We start from the raw sequence: 22,154 nt of genomic DNA, 5'->3' as shown, positions 1-22,154 counted from the left end.
TTTTTTAATATATTTTCAGTTTTAGTTTTTTCATCTTTCGGTTTACAGGTTCGAAATTTTACGAGTTCCAAAGTTATAAGTTCGGAGGTTTACACCCCCTTGAAAAAAAATATTTTTTAATATATTTACGGGTTAGAAATTCTACTGTTTCGAAAGCGGTTCGAAAATTTATGAAAAATATAGGTTCGGAAGGTTGTTGGTTTGAAAGTTTATGACTTCATGTTTATTATATATCTAAATTATTTATGTATACTCTTAAGAAGTCATTTTCCTTAATTTGCGTACCAAACACCGAAAAATAAATAAGATTACTACTTGTTTTCTTGGAAAACATTTTCCGCACCCTATATATTTAAACTTTAGATACTGTCAACGGAAAAATACAGTTGCATCATGCTTTGTCTAGTCAACTTTGATAAGCTTCGTATGAAGCTGCTTCAATTGTCTTTCACAGCTCTGAAATACCAAGTAGAGTACGAACAAATCGCTGATCCATAAATAGACCAACGTGCAACTAACAGGAGTATAATTTCGGCTTCCCCCAAAATTTTGACATCATAACAATCTAAATAAGCGTGTTCTACTCTTTTTTTTTTAAAGAGTAACAATCAAAATCCAAATAAGCGTTTACAAAGCACAATGGGCTTTGTTTATCAGTTACACCCAATTGTTTACATTTCAAGCTTGCATCAAAGCCAGCCTCAAGCAGAAATAGATGAATGAGAAACTAGAGGCGAAAGGGATTTACTGACAAGAAAATTTATCTCAAGATAGTATTTTACATTTCTCTGACATGAAGATCACAATAAAATGTCAAGACATCAGCATCACTGGCCGTGCCCTTGTGTTGTGCATTCGAAACACATAATTTCATATCATCTGAATATCATTTGTGGACAGATGAAGGAAATAGCAGGAATGCCTTGCCAGAAACACATCATCAGCAATGTTGCAGTGGATGACCAGTGTCCTCTAGGAAACAGTAGCAAAGAGCTAGGGATCCAAAATTTAAATAATCGCCCATCAACAAAAACCTTGGATGAAGCTTAACGTGCACTGCTTTTTCTATTCATCACGTCGTGGTAGTACAGAAGCACACACATTGGCTGACCAAGGATGCAGAAAAAGCACCAGAACATCATATTGCCCACCTAGAAAGATTCCCCATATATAATCTAATATTAATCGCTTGCATTATACTCTATATGGATTTAGAAGGAGCCGGGGGGGGACCAGCTTAGCGTATGGAAATATAACATACCATCGAGCTTTGGAACTTGTTCTGTAAGAAGTTTGTGAGTATGACCAAAGGAACCTGAGAAATAACACCATATTTTATTGTTCAGCATGGACAACTAAGATAGAAAACCTTGGCTTTCAATTGTCTTTTTTTCCATTTGTTTATGCTTAAAAGCAGTTTTCTTTGGAAACACAAAGTGAGAGTTAAAATTCAATGCAATTATGGGTACTATCTATAGTAAAGCATAAATGGCAACCTGGTAACTAACTCAATTCCAATAACATGTTAGGTCACTATGTTAGATGCCATTACCTGGAACATAATTCCACTGAATGCCCACCACTTGAAAAGGCGACATGGAACAGCAATACACAGCTGCAGATACGCCGGAACATGTCATCTCAAACCAATCGTAAGCTGACATTACCTCCTTTCACCATAAAATATGGAAGAGGGACAGAAACAACATACCTCGTGGAAAACAGCGGATACAAGGAAAGCAATCAGTATTGCAACCCCCTGCACCAAGTATTAGCAAGTATTAGTCTTGTCAAAGCAGTGAGTGCAAGATCATTTGAGGCAGCAGGTTGGCGCTTTATCCTATTTGCAGACTCATCAATTAACTGAGATCTGACAGGAAAATGTAAAACATACACTGAATTGCCAGCTAAAAAGGTACTTTATGATGGTCGAATATCAGAGGCAGTCTTTTTTCTTTTCTTTTGCTATTTCATTCAGAATATAGGTGTAATCTTGAGGTTTTATACCCATCTACATTGGAAATATTGGTCCTTGAAAATCGGCCAGAGATGAAAGATGGAAGTGCTATCATAAATTTTCTGAGAAAGAGCATTTTGAATAAAAACTCATCAAGTGAACACAGATTGCCGCACAACTGAAAGTAAAAGTAATTCCTTCTGCCTCAGTAAAGTAAAAAGAAAAGCAGACGAAATATAGTTAGTTAATTAGGAGAGGAGAGCAGAAGGAAATAGGACACAAAGAAGCCCAAAAGAGCAATTAAGAGTGTGAAGGTACCTTTGGAATTCCGTTTCTTAAGCAAGGGAAATAAATGTGACGAACCATCCACTTATGAACAGGCTGCAATAACCACCAGATACATGGTTACTAATGTTGCCGAATAACGAAAAATGCTTGACAAAGATGTAAGCTTAATATCATGTGCTTGCACTTAGATTTGCAAAGCTCCACCAACCCCTAGAGACCTTATTACCCAACCTTAAATCCCACGACTATTTTGTCCTCCATTACCAGTAAAGCCCCTGGATAGAATTTCTTTATGCAAGTCTTAGGACACATAAGTGTTTTGATCTCACATTTTGGAAAATCTCTCTAAGGTGACTTGATTATACCTTTTATTTAAGCTTTTTTGCATTTTACCAACTAAATTTTCTGGACACACGTTGGTGTCTTAAAACTCTTTAGGCTTACACTTCACCACCTACTTCTTTTACATAGCCTTTGCATTAGTCACATGTTGAAAGATTGTGTCAAAGCCAACGTGGAGTGAAAGAGAAGACAGACATTTGCTTCTGTTAGAAAAAGCTGTACTTAGTGACAAAACAAACCAAGAATGACGACAGGATATAACATCATTCGAAATGTATTTTTGGTATTCTACTTCTTGGTCAATAAGACAACCACATGTTTGCATGCATAAGAATCAGGCAATGATATAGAAAAAAAGCAGATACACATACCATATTCCACATCCTCCAGTACTGATAACAGCAGCCGTAGCACCCAATCACGTAACAAAATGAATAAGAAACTCCAACCAGCTCTGAAACAGTTGAGATATAACCAAAAGGTCAAAGTGATATTTGAATCTACCTCATCAATTGTTTTGGCATTCCACCAATCCTTGTAGAACTCACGATCACCAAAACATAGAAGTTCCGCAAGTATATTTAGCCTGAATACAAAGTTAAGTGATGTAAATAGAGCTCATTCTCTTTGGTGCAAGGGCACATAAGCCAAATATGTGTTTCAGTTTATTCAGAGGTAAAACGTTAAGCTCTGTACTTCATGAAAAGGTGAAGCTTTTCATATTCATTAACACAAAAGCCATTTCCAAGAAAAAGCAAAGAGATGAATCATGATATCATGATTTTGATGCTTTAACACTAACAAAGACAAGGAAGAATACATTGTCTAAACATCTGATGAGATGAGTTCTAATGTCATGTGAATAACCATAACTGTTCAAAGGATTCAAACAGAGCCTTGGCATTAAGGCATTCACAACTTAGAGGCACTTTCTTGTTCTTGGGACTTTTTTCCTCTTTTATTTTGTTTGGGGTTGGGGGCAGATATATACTGTTACTAAAACCATTCAGGCTCATTGAGAACCTCCAGGTTCCTTTAGTGCACCTTTCTCCCCCCCCCCCCCGATAGTAAGCACTAATTGTGTTTAGAAACTCCAATTACAGTAAAAGGTAATCCATGCTTTAACAGTAACAGCTTGTTTGGATGGTTGTTACCTGTTCATGTTGTATTGTATCGTATTGTTACTTTAAATACAATGTTTATTTTGATTGTTACTTAAATTTTATTGTATCGTATCGTTTAAATCTGTCGTTATGTAACGACGAAAAGTGCTACTTTATGGAACAACCGATTTGGTGTGGTCGCGTCGTTTCCTTATTTTTTTTCTCTCATCTTGCCCTTTTTTATTATTAAATAATTTTATTTTATCCTTTACTCTACCTTTTTATATTATAATATTACCTCGTACCTTACTTTTTATTTATAAATATTGCAAGTTTATTCTTCATATTATTGGTGCATGATATTATGAAACGACGGCAAACAATACAATCTATCCAAACATTGTATACATCAAAACGATATAGTACAATACTATACGATACATTATGAAACAATACATAACAACCATCCAAACAAGTTGTGAGTAAATGGCCATCAAAAGTTCAAAGAAATATGTTTCAATTGAAAAAGGGGGAAACTGTGCAGACATACACTTCAATGATGTTAATGATACTTGTTCTCAATTTTAAAGCACAAATCTCTGGCAAGAAAAACAATTCGGACATTGAACATAGGGAAAAGATGTAAAGAGTATATGAAATAAAGGTAGAGGGACATACCAAAGATGAAAGAAGCAGTAAAACATGCAGAGCCAGACATATAAATTTGGGACCGAAAGCTTCAATACCCTCTCGATAGCATATAAAAGGTTTCCTTTCAAAGGATGTTGTGAGTTTTGCACAATTGGGTTAATGTACTGCACAAGGATGCATCCCGTCAGAATATATTTACGCTTTACTGGAGCAAATGCAGTTCGAACCTTCAAGAAAAAATCACCTGTTCTATGATAAATCCCATCAATCCTGTAAATATTACCAGCTTGATGAATTGGCGTGCCACCCAACCTTTGCGAATGCATGGAGTGCGGGGATAGCTAAGCTTCAGATAACACAATAAATAAACCCAAAAAATAATGAGTTAGATGCAAGAAACCTCCTAGAGTGAACTCTCTCTTTTCCCTTAGATAGGTTTTTGATTAAAAATGGGATTTAATAATAAGATGAAAGCATATATTATTAAAAGAAAGGACGAGGGCAACACCATAAGTTATAAATCCAGATAGAAAAAGAGGCCCTTCCATAAAGATAATCACGGATTGCACTTTGCCAATAGAGTCTTAGCTTCCTATTGATCTCGATCAGTCATAGCTTAATTTTTTGGTTGAGAGTTGTCTTTCTGAACCAGACCCGAAATTAGTTCGAGAAAATATGCTAAAGTAGTCAAAATGGATGAATATGTTCAATTCAATAAAGAGAATTGGAATCGTAAGAACTGAGTCATTATTTCAATGTCAGGCAGGGTCACTAATGATAATTGAGATCCTATCACTACAAATACAAGAATATAATCTTGCTGACAGAAGGAAGAGTGAGGACTCGATTATGGTATCCATTGAATGTAGCCCCAGTGCATCTAAACAAACTGCAGGCATTTTTATTCCTAAAAAAAGACAATATGGAATTAGAAGGAATCAGATGGGAAACAGAGCAGATTTTGTTGCGAACTCAATTGCCAATTTGTTGTTAATTCATCATGTTCCATTTATCAAAAATCAATTGGCAAGACTTAACTTATCCTACCTGATAACATAATGTTGGCGCAACCATGAAGTAAGCCAAACTCTTGAAGCTAACATCATAAGAGTAATCCCCATCTGAAGTTTCATCCTAACAACAAAAATAAGCAAGATATAAGAGACTCGATATCTTCAATAGCGCTCGCAGGAGCAGAATGCCAACAAGTCTTCCAAAGGTTAAAGAGCAGAGTTGGTTAATCAAGTGATTTTTAATACACCACAAATGAAGCTTTAATCAACTGCAGATCCTCTGGGTCCATCAGAAGAGGATATAGATTAATCATACCTTATCCGTAGACTTTGCGAGCTGTCTCATATCATGATTTGTATGTGCGTAAGATACCAGCTTCATCCACACAATGCAAGCAACTAGCATCAATATGACACCAGACAGAAAAGCAGAATCACACCTGCGCAATTTAAAACGCATTGACTTGTTATTATTTTCAATATTATCATCTAGCCTACAAAAATAATAGTTGGACAGGTATAATTAGAAATGCTCCCCTCGTAATTGGTAATCCAAAATTACATCAGTAGTCGTCCTTCCCAATATCCCAAAACGAAGGTTTAAAAACATCTTGACCAGTAAAGCTTAGAAACAGATATTAGTTCCTATGCAGAACTCCTCTCCCAATAAATGGGCAACTTTTGACATCTAAGATATTCACCAGTTGTAGCTAAAAAAATTCTCAGTTAACCACAAACATGGCAGTCAGCAAGGGCCACCCATCATACACTTCTAAGAGGATGTATATCAAAGTTTCATGACTACAGAGCATAAGAACATACCCGAGAATGACCAGAACTGGATACAAAATGGCAGCTGTTGTTATAGTTATGTGAAGAGTAACCACCGCCTGCAGAATCAGAAAGAAAATTTCATGATTAACTTTGAGTCTTAGAGTAATGAAGGATCATAACAAGTTCAATCGTCAAAACATCAGAAAGGATAAAACACAACGGCCACAGACACACCAGTATGAACCTCCTTCACTATAAACAGGAATAAGAATCAGTGAGAACACTATGTGAAAGAAATATTTACTTTTCATAAACAACAAAGGATTTTAGGAAGAAAAAAAAAAGGCAGAGAAAAAGAGGTGATTTCGACTTACACGCTCAGTCAAACGCCTCTGCAGTGACAACTTCTCCACAAGAAAAGCAGCGAGCGGCAAAATTTGTAGACTCAGACTGGAAGCACATCAAGACTTTCATTTTTTTGTCTAAAGAATTGTAGGTATTAAAAACAGATCAGAGAAAGAGAAGGGACTCAAGATGGCAATACCAGCACATTAGAAGCGGCCAATCTCTTAACGACTTCGAGCTAAACCAAAAGCCAGCCCTAATTAAAAGGCCATACTGCAATAGTAGTCAAGAGTTTGTCATCAGCAACACAATACTTAAAAACATTTTGAAATGACATATCATATCTTTTGTAACCTATTCCTATTCATTGCTTGGCTTTAATGTGACACTGATACAAGTGGCCAGGGTACAAATCGCATTGTTAATCAAATTGATTAGAATGATATTACAGAAAGATGTATACCTTCATCATGATTAGAATGATATTACAGAAAGATGTATACCTTCATCAAGTTCTCGATAATCAGCCTGCTGTTAACAGCAATCAGCACCACCACACAGAGATTGAACAGCCCCGCGTGACTCTACCACGTGAATCAAATATTGGGTGTTAGCAAAGAGGTATATGGCCGCTTTTGTGCAGAGCTACAAGCACTAGTGAGCCACATGAAATGGAATCAAGAAAGACGCAAAATTGAAATGCTTTGGTCTATTAAAAGTTTGTACACTTCCACTTTCCTCATTAGTTCACAAATAGTTAGTGCATACTGATAATAATTGTTAGCATTCTAAAAAATTAGTGAATACTGACAATATAGCATAGTAACTCTAACATAGTTACTCTTATGCTCCTTATAAAATAATATAGTAACTCTTATGCTATAAGCACTTGTGAGCCACATGAAATGCAATCCAGAAAAACATGACACTCAGATTCTTTAGTCTGTAGATATCCATTGTCTTCATTAGTTCATAAGTGAGAACTGTAATTTTGCACAGTAACTCTTAGCATTTGTCAAGGTCTCCTGCTACATTTTTCACTATAAGCACAGTACATGGTAAACATTTCTACTCGTTCAACTGTCGGTGAAAATACCTGTTTGTGATCAAACCAAATATCACAAGAGCTCATTACCTAATACCTATTGACAATTCTATTACCTATTGACCATATTGTATATATCATCCCAGATCATGCAGCGTCAAAACCTATTATTCAGATGATGGATTAAGGAGCAGCTTCTCTTGTGTCATGATCACTGACAGTAGCAGGACTACCTATTTGGTTGACCTCTTTGTCTTAATACACTATCTTTCTGATGATGGGTAAGCAAAACTTCTTTTTCGCATGATCACTGGCAGTAGCAGGAATACCTTTTGGTAATCATAGACTAAAGGTTGATACATCTACAACAACAATAACAACAAACCCAGTGGAAACTCACAAGTGGGGTTTAGGAAGGGTAACGTGTACGCAGACATCATAAGCTAGAGAGGTTGTTTCCGATAGACCTTCGGCTCAATAACAATGAAAAGGAAGTAATAAACAAATAATTAGCAACAACACGTAATAGGCAACGGAAGCAAATGGCAGAGTGTAATAACAAAGATCTAGGAATACGATAAAGGTTGATACATCTAAAAACTGAAAACAGAACATGAAAGCAATTTGGATTGCAAATTTTTGACTTAGACTCTAGGTTAACTCATGAGATTGGACGAAGTACATCAAGGACGCTTGCGATACCTAGTTTGCACTGATATGGGACAGTCTTTTTGATGTTCATGCGTAAAAAGGACAAACTACTGCACACTGAGGTACAACTGATCCGTTTTAGTAGAAAATATCATTCAAGCAAATGTGAAAGTCATGTTGCCTGATGACAACATAGGCTTATGGAAAACCCTAACTGCATTTAATAGTGGTATGCTTCTTATTCTTCACCTGATTTTTCAGCATTTAGTATCATCTGTATTGATCTGAACTTGACTCTTTATTATGGTGTGTTTTGGGAAGGATATCCTTTATAACTCTAGTGCATGGAGTCAACAGACAATAAGAATATATTTTCCCAGCTCAAGAACAAAAGCCAATCAAAAGATAAAATTTGACTCATCGTTGAGCAAGTGGTTCAATGAAAAATGTAAAAGTTATGTTACAACCTAAGCTTATATGTCCCCCTCTAACTTTGGTTTCTTTTACCACCATCAAACAACTCATTTGTCGAGTTCAACAGAAGCCACTTCACATATGACAATGTGAACAATGACCACAAAACAACGACAATAACAGCAACATCAACCCAGTAACAATGGTCACATAACATTGTGGATTTCACAACATGGATGAGAGTTGAGACCACATGAAATGAAGAAATACAATTTTGTTTGAAGAAAAATAAGATTTTACTTCTTTTTTCAGCCCTGTTTCAGCATGTTTTGCAGTCCATTACGACAAAGATTCTCCTTTTCTTTAGCATCTCGAGAAAATTAATCCTCAAATATGACTATAAATAGAAAATTAACAGTTCTGTAGAGTGCAAATAATTAAGGTGCAGAAGGTGTTCTCTGTCATCAACAGCTCACAGCATGATTTTTTCCGACCCAAACATAGACCCGATATCTAGTGTCTATGTACTTCTACTTATGCTAACCGATTACCATCACCACTATCATTCCCAGCCGTTAGCAGGTAATCAGCGAACTGAGAAATACTTATGAATTTAGGTGGTTAGACGCCTTCCTATAAATCACAGACCAAAAAGAAAAATCCTAAAATAGACGTGCTACCAATAAACACGAGGCTTGTTAGACCTCCTATGCAAGGAGGAAGCACAAATAAGGAGTCACCTAACTACTAGGCCTAACCTTACACCATCTAGAATAAGCTAAATTCCTCTGTTAAACGCATCTTAGCAAACTCAAATTCTAATATCATAAGCTTACATACAGTTTAAGAAACTGAATTTACGAAATGTAATATTCCAACACAGCAACAGGTCAAAATAGCACGGCAAATAGTACACATGACACACCTGTTTGAAAATGGCGTCGGAGCTGAGAGGACTCTCTTTGATTCGCCGGTGAGCTGGTGCCGACGCCCTGTAAGCAAATTTAAACGGCGTCGTTGTTGTTTCCGTTGATTTGCTTTCCTCGCCATTCGCAACATTATCATTCCTGTCCTCCTCCTTTCGAATTACATCACTGGACTCACCAACCGATTTACTCCGCTCATTCACCGTTTCCAATCCAGCACCGCTGCCACACACATCTCTTCTATCTTCGCTTGTATTCGCATCCGAACTGTCGATTGCACTAACCGCTTCAAAACCATTACTGCCACGTCTCCTCCGAACCGAGTGATTAAGATCGGAGTTGAGGTTCTCAATACCTGAAGTCGTCGCCGTCGTCGTCATTTCGACGCTCTCCGGCAATTCCATGATCGCCATTGCTTACTTTCGCCGAATCACAGAAATCACAGAATAGAAAGTAATGGATACTTCTAGAAAGAGTAAGAAAATCGTGAAGAGAGAGTTTGAATAAACACAAAAATCAAAATCAACCTTCACATGCAATGAGTCGTTGTTATTGGGAAGAAAAAGAATGGCCGAAAAAGAAGATCTAAGAAAAAAGTAACGGAGGATTGGGTGAGATTTCGAAAACTAATTATGATTTGCTAGTTAAGGCGGTTAGATTTTGATTTTGATTTTTTACTTTTTCTGTATTCGTAATTGTAATACTGGATTTATATTATGTGCGATAGAGGAGGAATATGGTGGAATTTGTGCAATTTTCTAGGAGGATGGGTCAAAGAAGGAAGTGACAAAGATCTTGAAAAGCCGCTTGGAAGTTTATGAGAGGAGGCAAATTTTATAAGTGTGCCGAAGAGGACGTCATGTTTATAGAGGACAAAAAATGGTTAAATACATTAACTGCGGATTAAGAATAAAAGAATTTATTATAACTTATAAGTTCGTTATGTATAGGAGGTTCCTTTTGAGGTCCTAGATCTTGTTTGTCTTTACCTTACTATTTTACATATATAGCTCTGGATCTTACTGAGCTAAGGGTTTATCGGAAATAGTTTATCTGCTATATCAAGGTCTTTAAAAAGGCATGTGCGTATGCGTTTATGACTTGCCTAGCTGCTTTTAGTATCTTCATGTTATTTTAGGCAAGTAAATAAATATTCTTTTTCATTTTATATGACCGTATTTATTTATTTGGGCAGGATCTTAAGGAAAGAAAAAAGTGTTTGGCACTAACTAAGATCATATATTAATTCACATTCAACATTTATACCAAATTAAAATGAATACCGATAAGACATATATTTTTCATACATGAAAGATGGTTAAGTCTTTCTCTTGTTTTAATTTTTAACTTCTAATTAAGTACATATTTGTTAAATATATAATGATATTTTTATGACGACACAAGCATGTTATTAAAAGTAAAACAAGAAATTTAAAGTTAAAGAGTTTTCAGTATACAAATGCATTATTTTTGTTGAAATAAACTTATAAAACACAATTCTTTGTAAATAAGAACATGAAGCCTTTTTCTAATTGACAGTTACCTAACAATCAAATTAATCAAGTTGCTCTTTTTATTTACACACTAATATTAGTATCCACGTGATACGCGGATTCAAATATTAAATTATGATTTGAGTTATTTGGATTATATACAATTTACCTTAAAATTTAAACCCTCCGGATAAAAATTACATAGAATCATTATATATCAATTAAGAAGCAGGACATGAAAATGTTTCTCATATCTCATACTAGATAACATATTTCCTTTTTATATCTCTAACAATCTTGATCTTAGTACTTGCATTTATTTCGTGGTAGATATTAAAGAGTGATAAACATATCACATTGTAATTTGTCTTGTTTGAGCATATTATCTTAACAAAATTCTTATTACCATTTTATGTTTTACTTCCAAGTCGAAAAGTCTTATCCTTCTACATTTTCACCACACAAAAAAACTCGCTTTAATCTTTGCTTATAGTTATTACATTATTCATTACCTAATATTGTTATATTATCGTGTGATCTTTTATTAGCTTACCAATTGACTTAATATCTTGCTTATTACCCTTTTGATAATCATATATAAATATAATTTTTTATTCATAAAAGTTAATATATTTTTATACTTTTTCCCTCTTACTCAGAACTCTTTTGTCAATCGAATCTATCAATAATATTTTTGAGTATTATTTAATTATTTAATATATGTATCCTTAAATTAATTCAAAGCACAAATATTCTTACACTATCTTTATTTTCCTCTTTATATATTTTTACTCCTATTATGAACTAATTAGTTTTTTATATTAATATTTTACCAATAATCAAAATATGTAGTATCGCATTTTATTTTAAGTCATAACTTTTAATTAGTATAAAATATTGAATACATAATTTTTTTAATTAGAAAATTTAAATCTATTGTATTTTCATATAATTATTTTATATCACGTGCAATTAAATTTTCTTTCACTTTTAGTTTCAAGATAAAAGTTTAGCTTTTATTTCCGTTACTAAATTATCTAAATGAGACATTTATTTTTTATTCTTAATATTTTAATTTGTTATCCAATTATTATTTTTATTCTAGTAAAACTTTAATTTTGTGGTCTTATCCATAGTTTGAGTATTTTTACCATAACTTTTGCATAATCTCAAGTTCAAATCATCTTTCCCTTCTATTTCTAATTGTAAATGTTTTTCAATTTTTAATTATTGCTATTACGTTACCTATTATATAGTTGTCATGGCCCGAAATTCCTACCATCGGAACCATGGTGGCACCTAACATTCCACTTGCTAGGCAAGCCAACGTTAGAATGGTTTCTAGCCATTTTTACCAATTCAAATTAAATAATAACCAAGAACTGAATAAACCGAAATAGAGTGAGAAAATCATAACAACAACGATATCTAGATACAATCTCAGAACTGGTGTCACAAGTGCACGAGCAAATAGAATAATACACATAATGGTTTGAATGAAAGTATAACTGTCTGATATGAAATAAACAGCTAGAATAAGGTAGAAGGGGACTTCAGAGCTACGAACACCGAGTAGTTGTACCTCAAGTCTTCATCAGGTAATCAATTCGAGCAATCTACTAGCCGCCGCTAGGACCTGTCACACCTCCTTTTTGCGCGCCCGCCCCCGAAGGGTTAGATGCGCGAGGGAGTTTTTCCAATTTAAGTGACAATATTCGACATGGGATTATTTATTTAATTCAGAGTCGCCACTTGGGAAAGGTTTGGCTTTTGGTGTCCCAAGTCACCGGTTTATCTTGAATCCCAAATCGAGGAAAAATATTCGACTTTTCCAAATGAAGTCTGCGAACCAGAAATTCTAAGTAAGGAATTCTGTTGACCCGAGGGAAGGTGTTAGGCACCCTCGAATCCCGTGGTTCTAGCACGGTCGCTTAAATTGTTATAATGGCTAAATATCTGATTTAAATATATGTTATGACTTACGTGCTTTTATTAAGTTTAAACCGCTTTTATTATTATCATTTATTTTTATAGAATTGCAACGTCGTGAAAATGCATCTCGAACCACGTCACAATCAATGCACCCGTGGTCGTCGACACATTTTGACTCCGTTGAGATTTGGATTTGGGTCACATCAATGTGCACCCGTGTTTAAGAAGGTCAAATTATTAAGCCGCGCCTAAAGAGTCTAGCGCGTTATTATTTTTGTAGAAGGCCATGAAATTCAATAAACGGCCTATCCCGAATTCTAAAAAAATTATTATGGTTATTTATTGAGGGCCCCGCAATTTTGCGTTTTATTTGGCGAGGCTCGTCTCTATTTTTAGAAAGGATATCCTAAAGTGGCTACATTTCTAATGCTTTTGTCTCTAAAACTAGAAGAGAAAGGTACATGCTAATTTAATTATATGCTTTGGCCTAATCCGGATTCTTATGGTTAATTATTTACAAAGTTGAGAAAACATTATACTTCAATGGAAAAAATGCTTTAATTTGACAAAAGAAATCCGTTTATTCTAACGAAATACAACACTTAATCCGAACAAACATCTTTAGGTCGAATTTAGATTAACTTGCTTAAACGGGGTTAATAGAATTCCTTATTAAAGAATAATACCGATGATATTCAAAACTAGTCCTATAAACTGCCTAAAGAAATCGAAAACTGGACGATTCAAAAACTGTATTATATTTGGCTAGGTTTAATAGCCATTTGCCCCTACTTACTCAAAACATGCTGAAAGAGTGAATTTAACTTTAACAATCGCACTAAATAGTTTCACATTCCATGTGTTACATTTACATCTTGTATGCTACTAAACGAATCAAACACCACAGTTTCAAATCAACATAAACATTAATTAAGTACAAGCTTACTAATGTATTCTCTCTCAGGCTAAAAAGTTAAAGGATTTATACATCTTTAACAATATTCGCAAAGCTATAAGTAAGGCAACAGATGATTAAAAATTCTTCGGATCTTTCGATCCAACTTTCATTGCGACATCAGTTACATCAGACAGATTCGAAGTGTGTACGTGAGGAGATGCTTACAATGAAGAAAGCAAGAGAGTCAATTGAGCAACAGTGCAAGCGAAACAGCAGTAACAGATGAACAAACAGCAGGACAAATTCCCAGTGCAAGGTGCAGTTTAGAACCAATGAAAAATGGCAGAATGTAGCAAATTCCCAGCAGAGTGAATCAGAATTTGGGCAGAATAGATCCAGAAATGAACTGATGCTACACACAACTAGTAATCTCAAACAGGCCTCAGAAGAAATCAATATGGAACAAGGAAATCCAGACCAGTGAGAATCAAGACAAAGATGAAGATGCAGTCCATCTTTTCTGTGTTATGTCTCTCTCTATCTATTTCTGTCTGTGTGTGTTAATATGTGTGTGTCTCTATGTCTATGTGTGTATATCTTCAGCCCTCCCCTTCTATCTGATCTCCTGATCTCCTCTCTGTTGTTATCCTCTCAATTTACTCTCTCTTTTTCTCAATGTCTGTCCCTCTGTATGTATATCAAAAAACAATCCCCCCGAAAACTGATGGAAGTTCCTCCTTTTATCCACCTAAAATCAAACCTTTTACAGCCTGTTTAGATCCTCTAACACCCCTCCCATGTGCTCTCCTACTTTCAGATTCTACTTAACTAATTAAGTATAAACAAACCCCATGATATTCCCTGGCAGACTTACTTTGAGTAATGTTTATTATTTCTGAAACTAAAGTAGAGTATGGGCAGCAGAATGTAGTCTGACTGCATATGCTGTCAAACTATTTAATTCAAAAGCCCTTATGCAGGAACAACAGGCTGTGCACAAATGCACATGTGGTGCACAAATGCACATGTTGTGCACAAGTGCACATGCCCTCCAATTTCAGAACTGTAACTAAACAAAACATTGATTTTACATTTCTGATTCAAATTAACAATTATAAGCACTAAATTCAGTTCCTAATTGATTCAGGCAATGCTTAACAGAAGCAAATCGATTTGTTATTGTTCAGGCAGTTAAAACTAATTGACGACACATGTCGACTCGACTATATTAATCATAACATGCACAATCGTAGCCAAAATCAGACATTTAACAGTATCACACAAGGGGTTCAGATTGCAATGTTAATACAGAATGGCCCTAGGAACTAAATGAACGAACCAATTCAAATTCATTTGATTGTACAGCTTACACATACACATTATCAGTGAACAGAAGATGGACTTAATCAAACACGTAGGTTCAGGCAAAGTGGACAGGATACAATTGATAAAATTCAAAACACAAATTTCACAAAACATGAACAGCCCCTTAAACAACACATGGACTAAAAATAAAGAAAAAGGAAAACAAAAACTCACCTTAAATCCGAAAAATCAAAAGCCTTAGCTTGGATTCGAACAGACCTTTCTTAAGGCTGAACGGACTTTAATCGAAGTGTTTCTCAGATGAGAAACACTTCGATTAAGGTCCTTTAGACCTTAATCTATTCGGCTTGAACAGATACGGAACAGGCACGGAGAAACCTAGGGTTCAAAAAAATTAGATCTGGGATTCGTGTTTCCCTGGTTAGATTCGGACCAAACCAAGCATGGTTTGGTCACGAGGGGGTCTGGGGATTATATGGTGTAAAGTTGAGGTCGATTGGTGTAAGTCAGGTTCCGACTCGAATCTTCAAATGAAGATTCGAGACGGTGGGAGGGGATTTGAGCTAAGTGGTTAAAAGATCCATGTTCAGGATAGCAAGGGGGTTCTATGGTGTTAAGGGTGTGGTCACCGGCGTCCATGCCGCCGGCTTTCATGGTGAAGAATACAGGGGCGGCTAGGGTTTGGAGGCCTGAGGTCTGATGAAGACGACCTAAGGCAGGGGGGGGTTTGGACTAGGGTGCGGGGTGAAGGGTTGTAGGTTTATATAGTTAGTGGATAGATGGATCCTGGCCGTTGGATGAGACACGATGAAGGGCCAGGATCCTTCGACTAACGGGAAACGGTGTCGTTTCAAGGGTAAAGGGTTGAGGTCGGTCCGGGTGAGACGGGTCGGGTCTGTTAGTGGGTACGGGGTGAGAGATCTTGGCCGTTGATCTTTCAGAGATCAACGGCTCAGATCAGACTCAATCACTACGACGTCGTTTGGACGTCCTTGAAGTAGGCTGGTCCGGACCGGGGCAAGCACAGGTTTTGGGCTGGGTTGTTTGGGTTTTGAATTAAAATGAAAAATCAGCCCAAACTGATTTTTAAATCAACTTTGCACTTATCTTTTATTTATATATATTTTTTATTTTATTATTTTTTTTAAAACAAAAACCAAGTAAATCAAATTAAAATTAAATAGACACTTAATACAATTATTTGTACACGTATATTAAAATATTTAAAGCAGGTAAAATCAAACAAAACAAAAATCACGGACAAAGATGCCTATTTATGATTTTTCTTTTTTAATAACCGGATTACGGTTCCAACTACGCATGACACATACATTTTTTTTGTATTTTGTTTTAATAAAAATAAAAATGGACAAAAAATCATAAATAATTAACAAAATGCCACGTAAAACCCGAAAATTGTACAGCAGGACCATTTGTTAATATTTTTCATTTCTTTTGGAGCGATTGTCGCGTAAGACAAAAATCACGTGCTCACAGCTGCCCCTCTTTGTTCGGAAACACGAAGGGTTTTCGTGCAAAGATAAAGTGAGCGGATATGAGCGATTTTTGCCTATGGACTACTCCGTGTGAAGCATGTTTTTGAAAGTTTTGACCGAATCTTTGCTTCAAAGATTTCCTACATATCCTGGGCTAAACAGGAATCAGGTCAATGTAGTTCGGGAAGCTTCGGTGGCTGGGACTACCATGGGATTGCAATGTTTGCTGTTACTGCTGTTGCTGTTGTCATCTGCTTTACTGACCGCCTTATTACAACCAAAGAAAAATTGAAACTGAACTAAACACTTATATGCATGTCAACTACTAGTTACAAGATTCTTATCTATGATTCTTTTGCGACTTGATCTAGGGTCTTAGCTGATTCTGCTTGTAGACTCCGATCTGAATCTTGATGCTTGCAAGTTGTAGGTGCTTGTTTAACCTCTGGGATACTCAGTGAGACGTGACTGGCAGAGTTCTGGACCTTAATCAAATCTTGGAACGATCCGCCTTCCATTTTCTCCGGTATCTCGGGACATCTTCTTTTTGTCTTTTTCTTTTGATTCTGAGTTGAGACTCATCTCGTGGGTCATTTCGATCCGTGTGGCTCGAGGTTAGACCTGCGGGAGAAAACAAACAAACGAACGAAATTTTCTGCCCCAGTTTCACTAGGAAAATTTCGTTAATTATTCGCCAGGAAGTTCCTAAAAATTGATGAAGGAAGATAAAAATGCTCAGTTCAGGATTGGAGCCCTAATACCGACTAGCTGGGGAGAAGTTCAGTTTTAGAGTTTGAAACTCTAATACTAACCGACTGGGGAAAAGTTCAGTTTACGGTTTAAAACCCTAATGTTGATTAAAGGAAAAAGTTCAGTTTAGGGTTTAAACCCTAATGCTGACTAAAGGAAAAATTCAGTTTAGGGTTTAAAACCCTAATGCTGATTGCATGGAAAAGCTCAGTTTAGGGTTTAAAACCCTAATGCTGGCTGAATGGAAAAAGTTCAGTTTAGGGTTTAAAACCCTAATGCTGACTAAAGGAAAAATTCAGTTTAGGGTTTAAAACCCTAATGCTGGCTGAATGGAAAAAGTTCAGTTTAGGGTTTAAAACCCTAATGCTGACTAAAGGAAAAATTCAGTTTAGGGTTTAAAACCCTAATGCTGATTGCATGGAAAAGCTCAGTTTAGGGTTTAAAACCCTAATGCTGGCTGAATGGAAAAAAGTTCAGTTTAGGGTTTAAAACCCTAATGCTGACTAAAGGAAAAATTCAGTTTAGGGTTTAAAACCCTAATGCTGATTGCACGGAAAAGCTCAGTTTAGGGTTTAAAACCCTAATGCTGGCTGAATGGAAAAAAGTTCAGTTTAGGGTTTAAAACCCTAATGCTGACTAAAGGAAAAATTCAGTTTAGGGTTTAAAACCCTAATGCTGATTGCATGGAAAAGCTCAGTTTAGGGTTTAAAACCCTAATGCTGGCTGAATGGAAAAATTCAGTTTAGGGTTTAAAACCCTAATGCTGGCTGAATGGAAAAAAGTTCAGTTTAGGGTTTAAAACCCTAATGCTGACTAAAGGAAAAATTCAGTTTAGGGTTTAAAACCCTAATGCTGACTACCTGGAAAAGCTCAGTTTAGGGTTTAAAACCCTAATGCTGGCTGAATGGAAAAATTCAGTTTAGGGTTTTAAAACCCTAATGCTGACTAAAGGAAAAATTCAGTTTAGGGTTTAAAACCCTAATGCTGGCTGAATGGAAAAATTCAGTTTAGGGTTTAAAACCGTAATGCTGACTAAAGGGAAAATTCAGTTTAGGGTTTAAAACCCTAATGCTGGCTGAATGGAAAAAGTTCAGTTTAGGGTTTAAAACCCTAATGTTGACTGAAAGGAAAAATTCAGTTTAGAGTTTAAGACCCTAATGCTGACTGGCTGGGGACAGAATTCAAGAACAACAACTGACCTCTTTTTTTTGAATTTTCTTGTTTTAGTAGAAGATAAAAGGGAGTTTCGTGGAATCTTACCTTTCGAGTGAATTCCTTATTTCCAAAATATTTCTTGTACCCATGTACCTTCTTCTTTGGGCGACACCTGCTTCTTGCACGGTTGTCTTGGATTAAACCTGTTTCAACTTTTCAGACAAAGAACAATTGTTAGTTCGGAAATGATGGTCGGTTTGGTGACCTTGATCGTTCCCAGTTGCTTTGTTGCGTCTTCATTTCTGTTGCGAAGTCCCGCCATTGATTTGATTCATATGTCGAAACCCTTTAGACTGCTCAGGCTTGTATTTCCAGATTCTGTGATGATTTGCCTCGTAAGGCTCTTTTTTTTTCTTTTCTCTCTTTTTTGTCCCGTTTTGCTTGGAGGTTCTCAACGGGGATTTTATTGGAGGTATTCTGCGGGGATTTGTACAAAAGGAAGCTCTGTGGGGGAATATTTACAAAGTGGATTCTTTGTGTGGATTTTTGTACAATGGGGCATGCTGGGGATTTGTTTCGAAGCGGGCTTTCTAGGATTCGTTGGGGTAAGCTTGTTGGGGAATTTTTACAAAGAGACTCGCTGGGGATGTGCTGGTGAAATTCCAACGGGGATTTTTTTTTATATATATCGGGGAGACTCTATGGGGGATTGTACAAGGGGAGACTCTGTGGGGATTCGTCCGAAGGCGGACTTGCTGGGGGAAATTTCTCTTTTTCCTCTTTACTTCGAACGCCATCAAACATCGTGATTCATCAAGTTTGGACAAACGTACCAATGAAACGGGGTGTTTTCCTTCATGAAACGGAATTCTGTGCAACCAAACCTGCCACCTGTCCTTTCCGGTACATCTAGAACTTGGGCTTAAACATAAAAGAGATTCAAAGAAAAACAAAGAAAAGATAAAACGAATTTCAGAAAAGGAGTGCCCCTTCGGGACGAGAAAGACTTATCTGAGGAAGATAATGCTGGCTTTAAATGACATGACATGCTCTTTGGACTGGACGCCTGACTCTCCATGGGCTTGCGTTTCCCTGAACCAGAACGGATCTGTGATTCCAAACCTGGTGGAACTTTGCCGAAACCTCCTTGGGTGGAGTCACTCTTTCGGCCAACAGCGCCCTTTGCGGGTTTTCGCTGGTTGACCTCTCTCATTTCTCTTCATGTCATCGCTTGATAGCACTCTTTGTGAGTTTTTGCTAAACAAGCTCTCTCATTTTGGTCTCTCTACTCCCGTCGCCTCGCGGTGCCCGAAGGTTTTCACCGACGAGACTCTCTCATTTTATTTCTCTCAATTCAGAGTGTGCCGGTCTCCATTTGTGACGCTTATTGGTTTCCCACTATCTTTGGTAATTGATTTGAAGGCTTGTGCTTGGTAAAGAGAGGTAGATGATACTAACTTCTAAACTGCTCGACGTGCCCCGGTTTCAATTTCAGGGTGAATGGGATTTTATTGTTGGTGTGACTGAACCTCAGGGAGAGGCTGCCTACGTATCCTTTCGGAATCAAGTCAAACGTAGTTCAGGCCTCAATCAATGTTTTTTTTTTGTTTTGTTGTTTTTTTTGTAAGCGGCTCAAAGGCTTGTAGAGAGAATTGGGTAGTGTTTGGGGAGTAGTGGGGAATAAAACCTCCTTCATTTCAAATGTGTCAAGACTACTGGAGTATAATTCAGACGTAGTATCTCTTGACTGCATCTGCATTTACTGCTGTTTCGGGGTCATTTCCTTCGATATCACCTAAATACAATGCTCCTCTCGGCAATATCTTTCTTATGATGTATGGGCCTTTCCAATTTGGAGCAAATTTCCCTTTTGCTTCCTCATGATGCGGCAGAATACACCTCAGTACCAGTTGACCTACTTCGAAATTCCTGGGTCGGACCTTCTTGTTGTAAGCACGGGCCATTCTTCGCTGGTACAACTGTCCGTGACAAACCGCGGCCATTCGCTTTTCATCAATCAAAGTCAATTGCTCTAACCGAGTCTTGACCCACTCGCTGTCTTCGATTTCTGCTTCGACAATGGTTCGAAGCGAAGGAATTTCTACCTCTGCCGGTATTACAGCCTCGGTCCCATAAACCAAAAGATAAGGAGTCGCTCCTACTGATGTGCGTACCGTAGTGCGATACCCCAACAATGCAAATGGTAACTGCTCATGCCACTGTCGGGAACTTTGGATGGTTTTCCTCAAAATCTTCTTGATGTTTTTATTCGCTGCTTCTACAGCACCATTGGCCTTTGGCCGATAAGGAGTAGAATTCCTATGCGTTATTTTGAATTGCTCGCATACATCTCCCATCAAGTGACTGTTCAAGTTTGCTACGTTATCTGTAATGATAGTCGTAGGAATACCGAAACGACAGATAAGATTTGAGTGTACGAAATCCACTACAGCTTTTTTAGTGACCGACTTGAGAGTGACAGCCTCTACCCATTTTGTGAAGTAATCGATGGCAACCAGTATGAATCTGTGTCCATTCGAAGCCTTTGGTTCGATTGGTCCAATGACATCCATGCCCCAGGCGACAAATGGCCAAGGTGCAGACATGGGATGCAGCTCCGTGGGAGGTGCATGAATCAAATCACCGTGCACCTGACACTGATGACACTTCCGAACGAAGCTAAAACAATCCTTTTCCATGGTCATCCAGTAATAACTTGCTCGAAGGATTTTCTTCGCTAAGACATACCCGTTCATGTGAGGTCCGCACACACCTGCGTGTACTTCGTGCATGATCTTTCCCGCCTCCTCGGCGTCGACACATCTTAGGAGATTGAGGTCCGGGGTCCTCTTATATAACAATTCCCTGCTAAAAAAGAAACCACTTGCATGTCGCCTAATGGTCCTCTTTTGATCTCCAGTAGCATGCTCGGGGTATTCTTGTGTCTTCAAGAACCTCTTGATGTCATGGTACCAAGGCTGCGTATTTGATCCCGCCTCGATTACGTTGCAGTAATCGTGTCTTTCCTTGATTTGGATTTCCAAAGGATCGACGTGGGCATTGCCCGGGTAGGGTAGCATTGAAGCCAAAGTAGCAAGTGCATTTGCCAGTTCATTGTGACACCTCGGGATATACCTGAACTCTATTGATGTAAAGCACTTGCCGAGGTCCTCCACATGCTGTCGGTAAGGGATAAGTTTGACATCCCGAGTTTCCCACTCGCCTTGGGCTTGCCGGATAATCAAGTCAGAATCTCCCATAATCAGTAAGTCTTCGACATCCTGATCGATTTCCATATGCATGCCCATGATGCAGGCTTCATACTCAGTTGTATTATTTGTGCAAAAGAAACGAAGTCTAGCTGTGGCGGGATAATGCTGACCAGAAGGCGAGATCAGAATTGCCCCAATCCCTACACCTTTGGCATTCACGGCTCCGTCAAAGAACATCTTCCAAACATGAGCGTCCTCCGAGACCACTTCTACGGTGTTCACTTCTTCATCTGGAAAGTAGGTACTCAATGGCTGGTATTCCTCATCGACCGGATTTTCGGCCAAATGATCTGCTAGCGCTTGGGCTTTCATTGTCGTGCGAG

General features: G+C 37.4%; 1 protein-coding gene across 1 annotated transcript; it reads right to left on the bottom strand.

Annotated features, from left to right (window-relative positions):
* Positions 1-555: 555 nt before the first annotated feature.
* Positions 556-10,331, bottom strand: LOC104222136 (diacylglycerol O-acyltransferase 1A-like). The gene is made up of 16 exons (XM_009773328.2): positions 9,509-10,331; positions 6,977-7,057; positions 6,673-6,746; positions 6,503-6,578; positions 6,177-6,244; positions 5,671-5,794; positions 5,389-5,475; positions 4,586-4,687; positions 4,369-4,505; positions 3,092-3,173; positions 2,959-2,979; positions 2,276-2,338; positions 1,712-1,759; positions 1,553-1,615; positions 1,262-1,315; positions 556-1,151 (listed from the first exon to the last, which is right to left on the bottom strand). The coding sequence occupies exons 1-16, from the start codon at positions 9,920-9,922 to the stop codon at positions 1,047-1,049; spliced, it is 1,599 nt and encodes a 532-aa protein (XP_009771630.1). The 5' UTR covers positions 9,923-10,331; the 3' UTR covers positions 556-1,046.
* Between the last annotated feature and the right edge of the window lie 11,823 nt (positions 10,332-22,154).

Source organism: Nicotiana sylvestris, chromosome 7 (genome assembly GCF_000393655.2).
Source record: "Nicotiana sylvestris chromosome 7, ASM39365v2, whole genome shotgun sequence".
Taxonomy (NCBI): Eukaryota; Viridiplantae; Streptophyta; class Magnoliopsida; order Solanales; family Solanaceae; genus Nicotiana; species Nicotiana sylvestris.
Note: the sequence above shows the minus strand (reverse complement) of the source record. Positions and strands in the feature narration are given on the sequence as shown.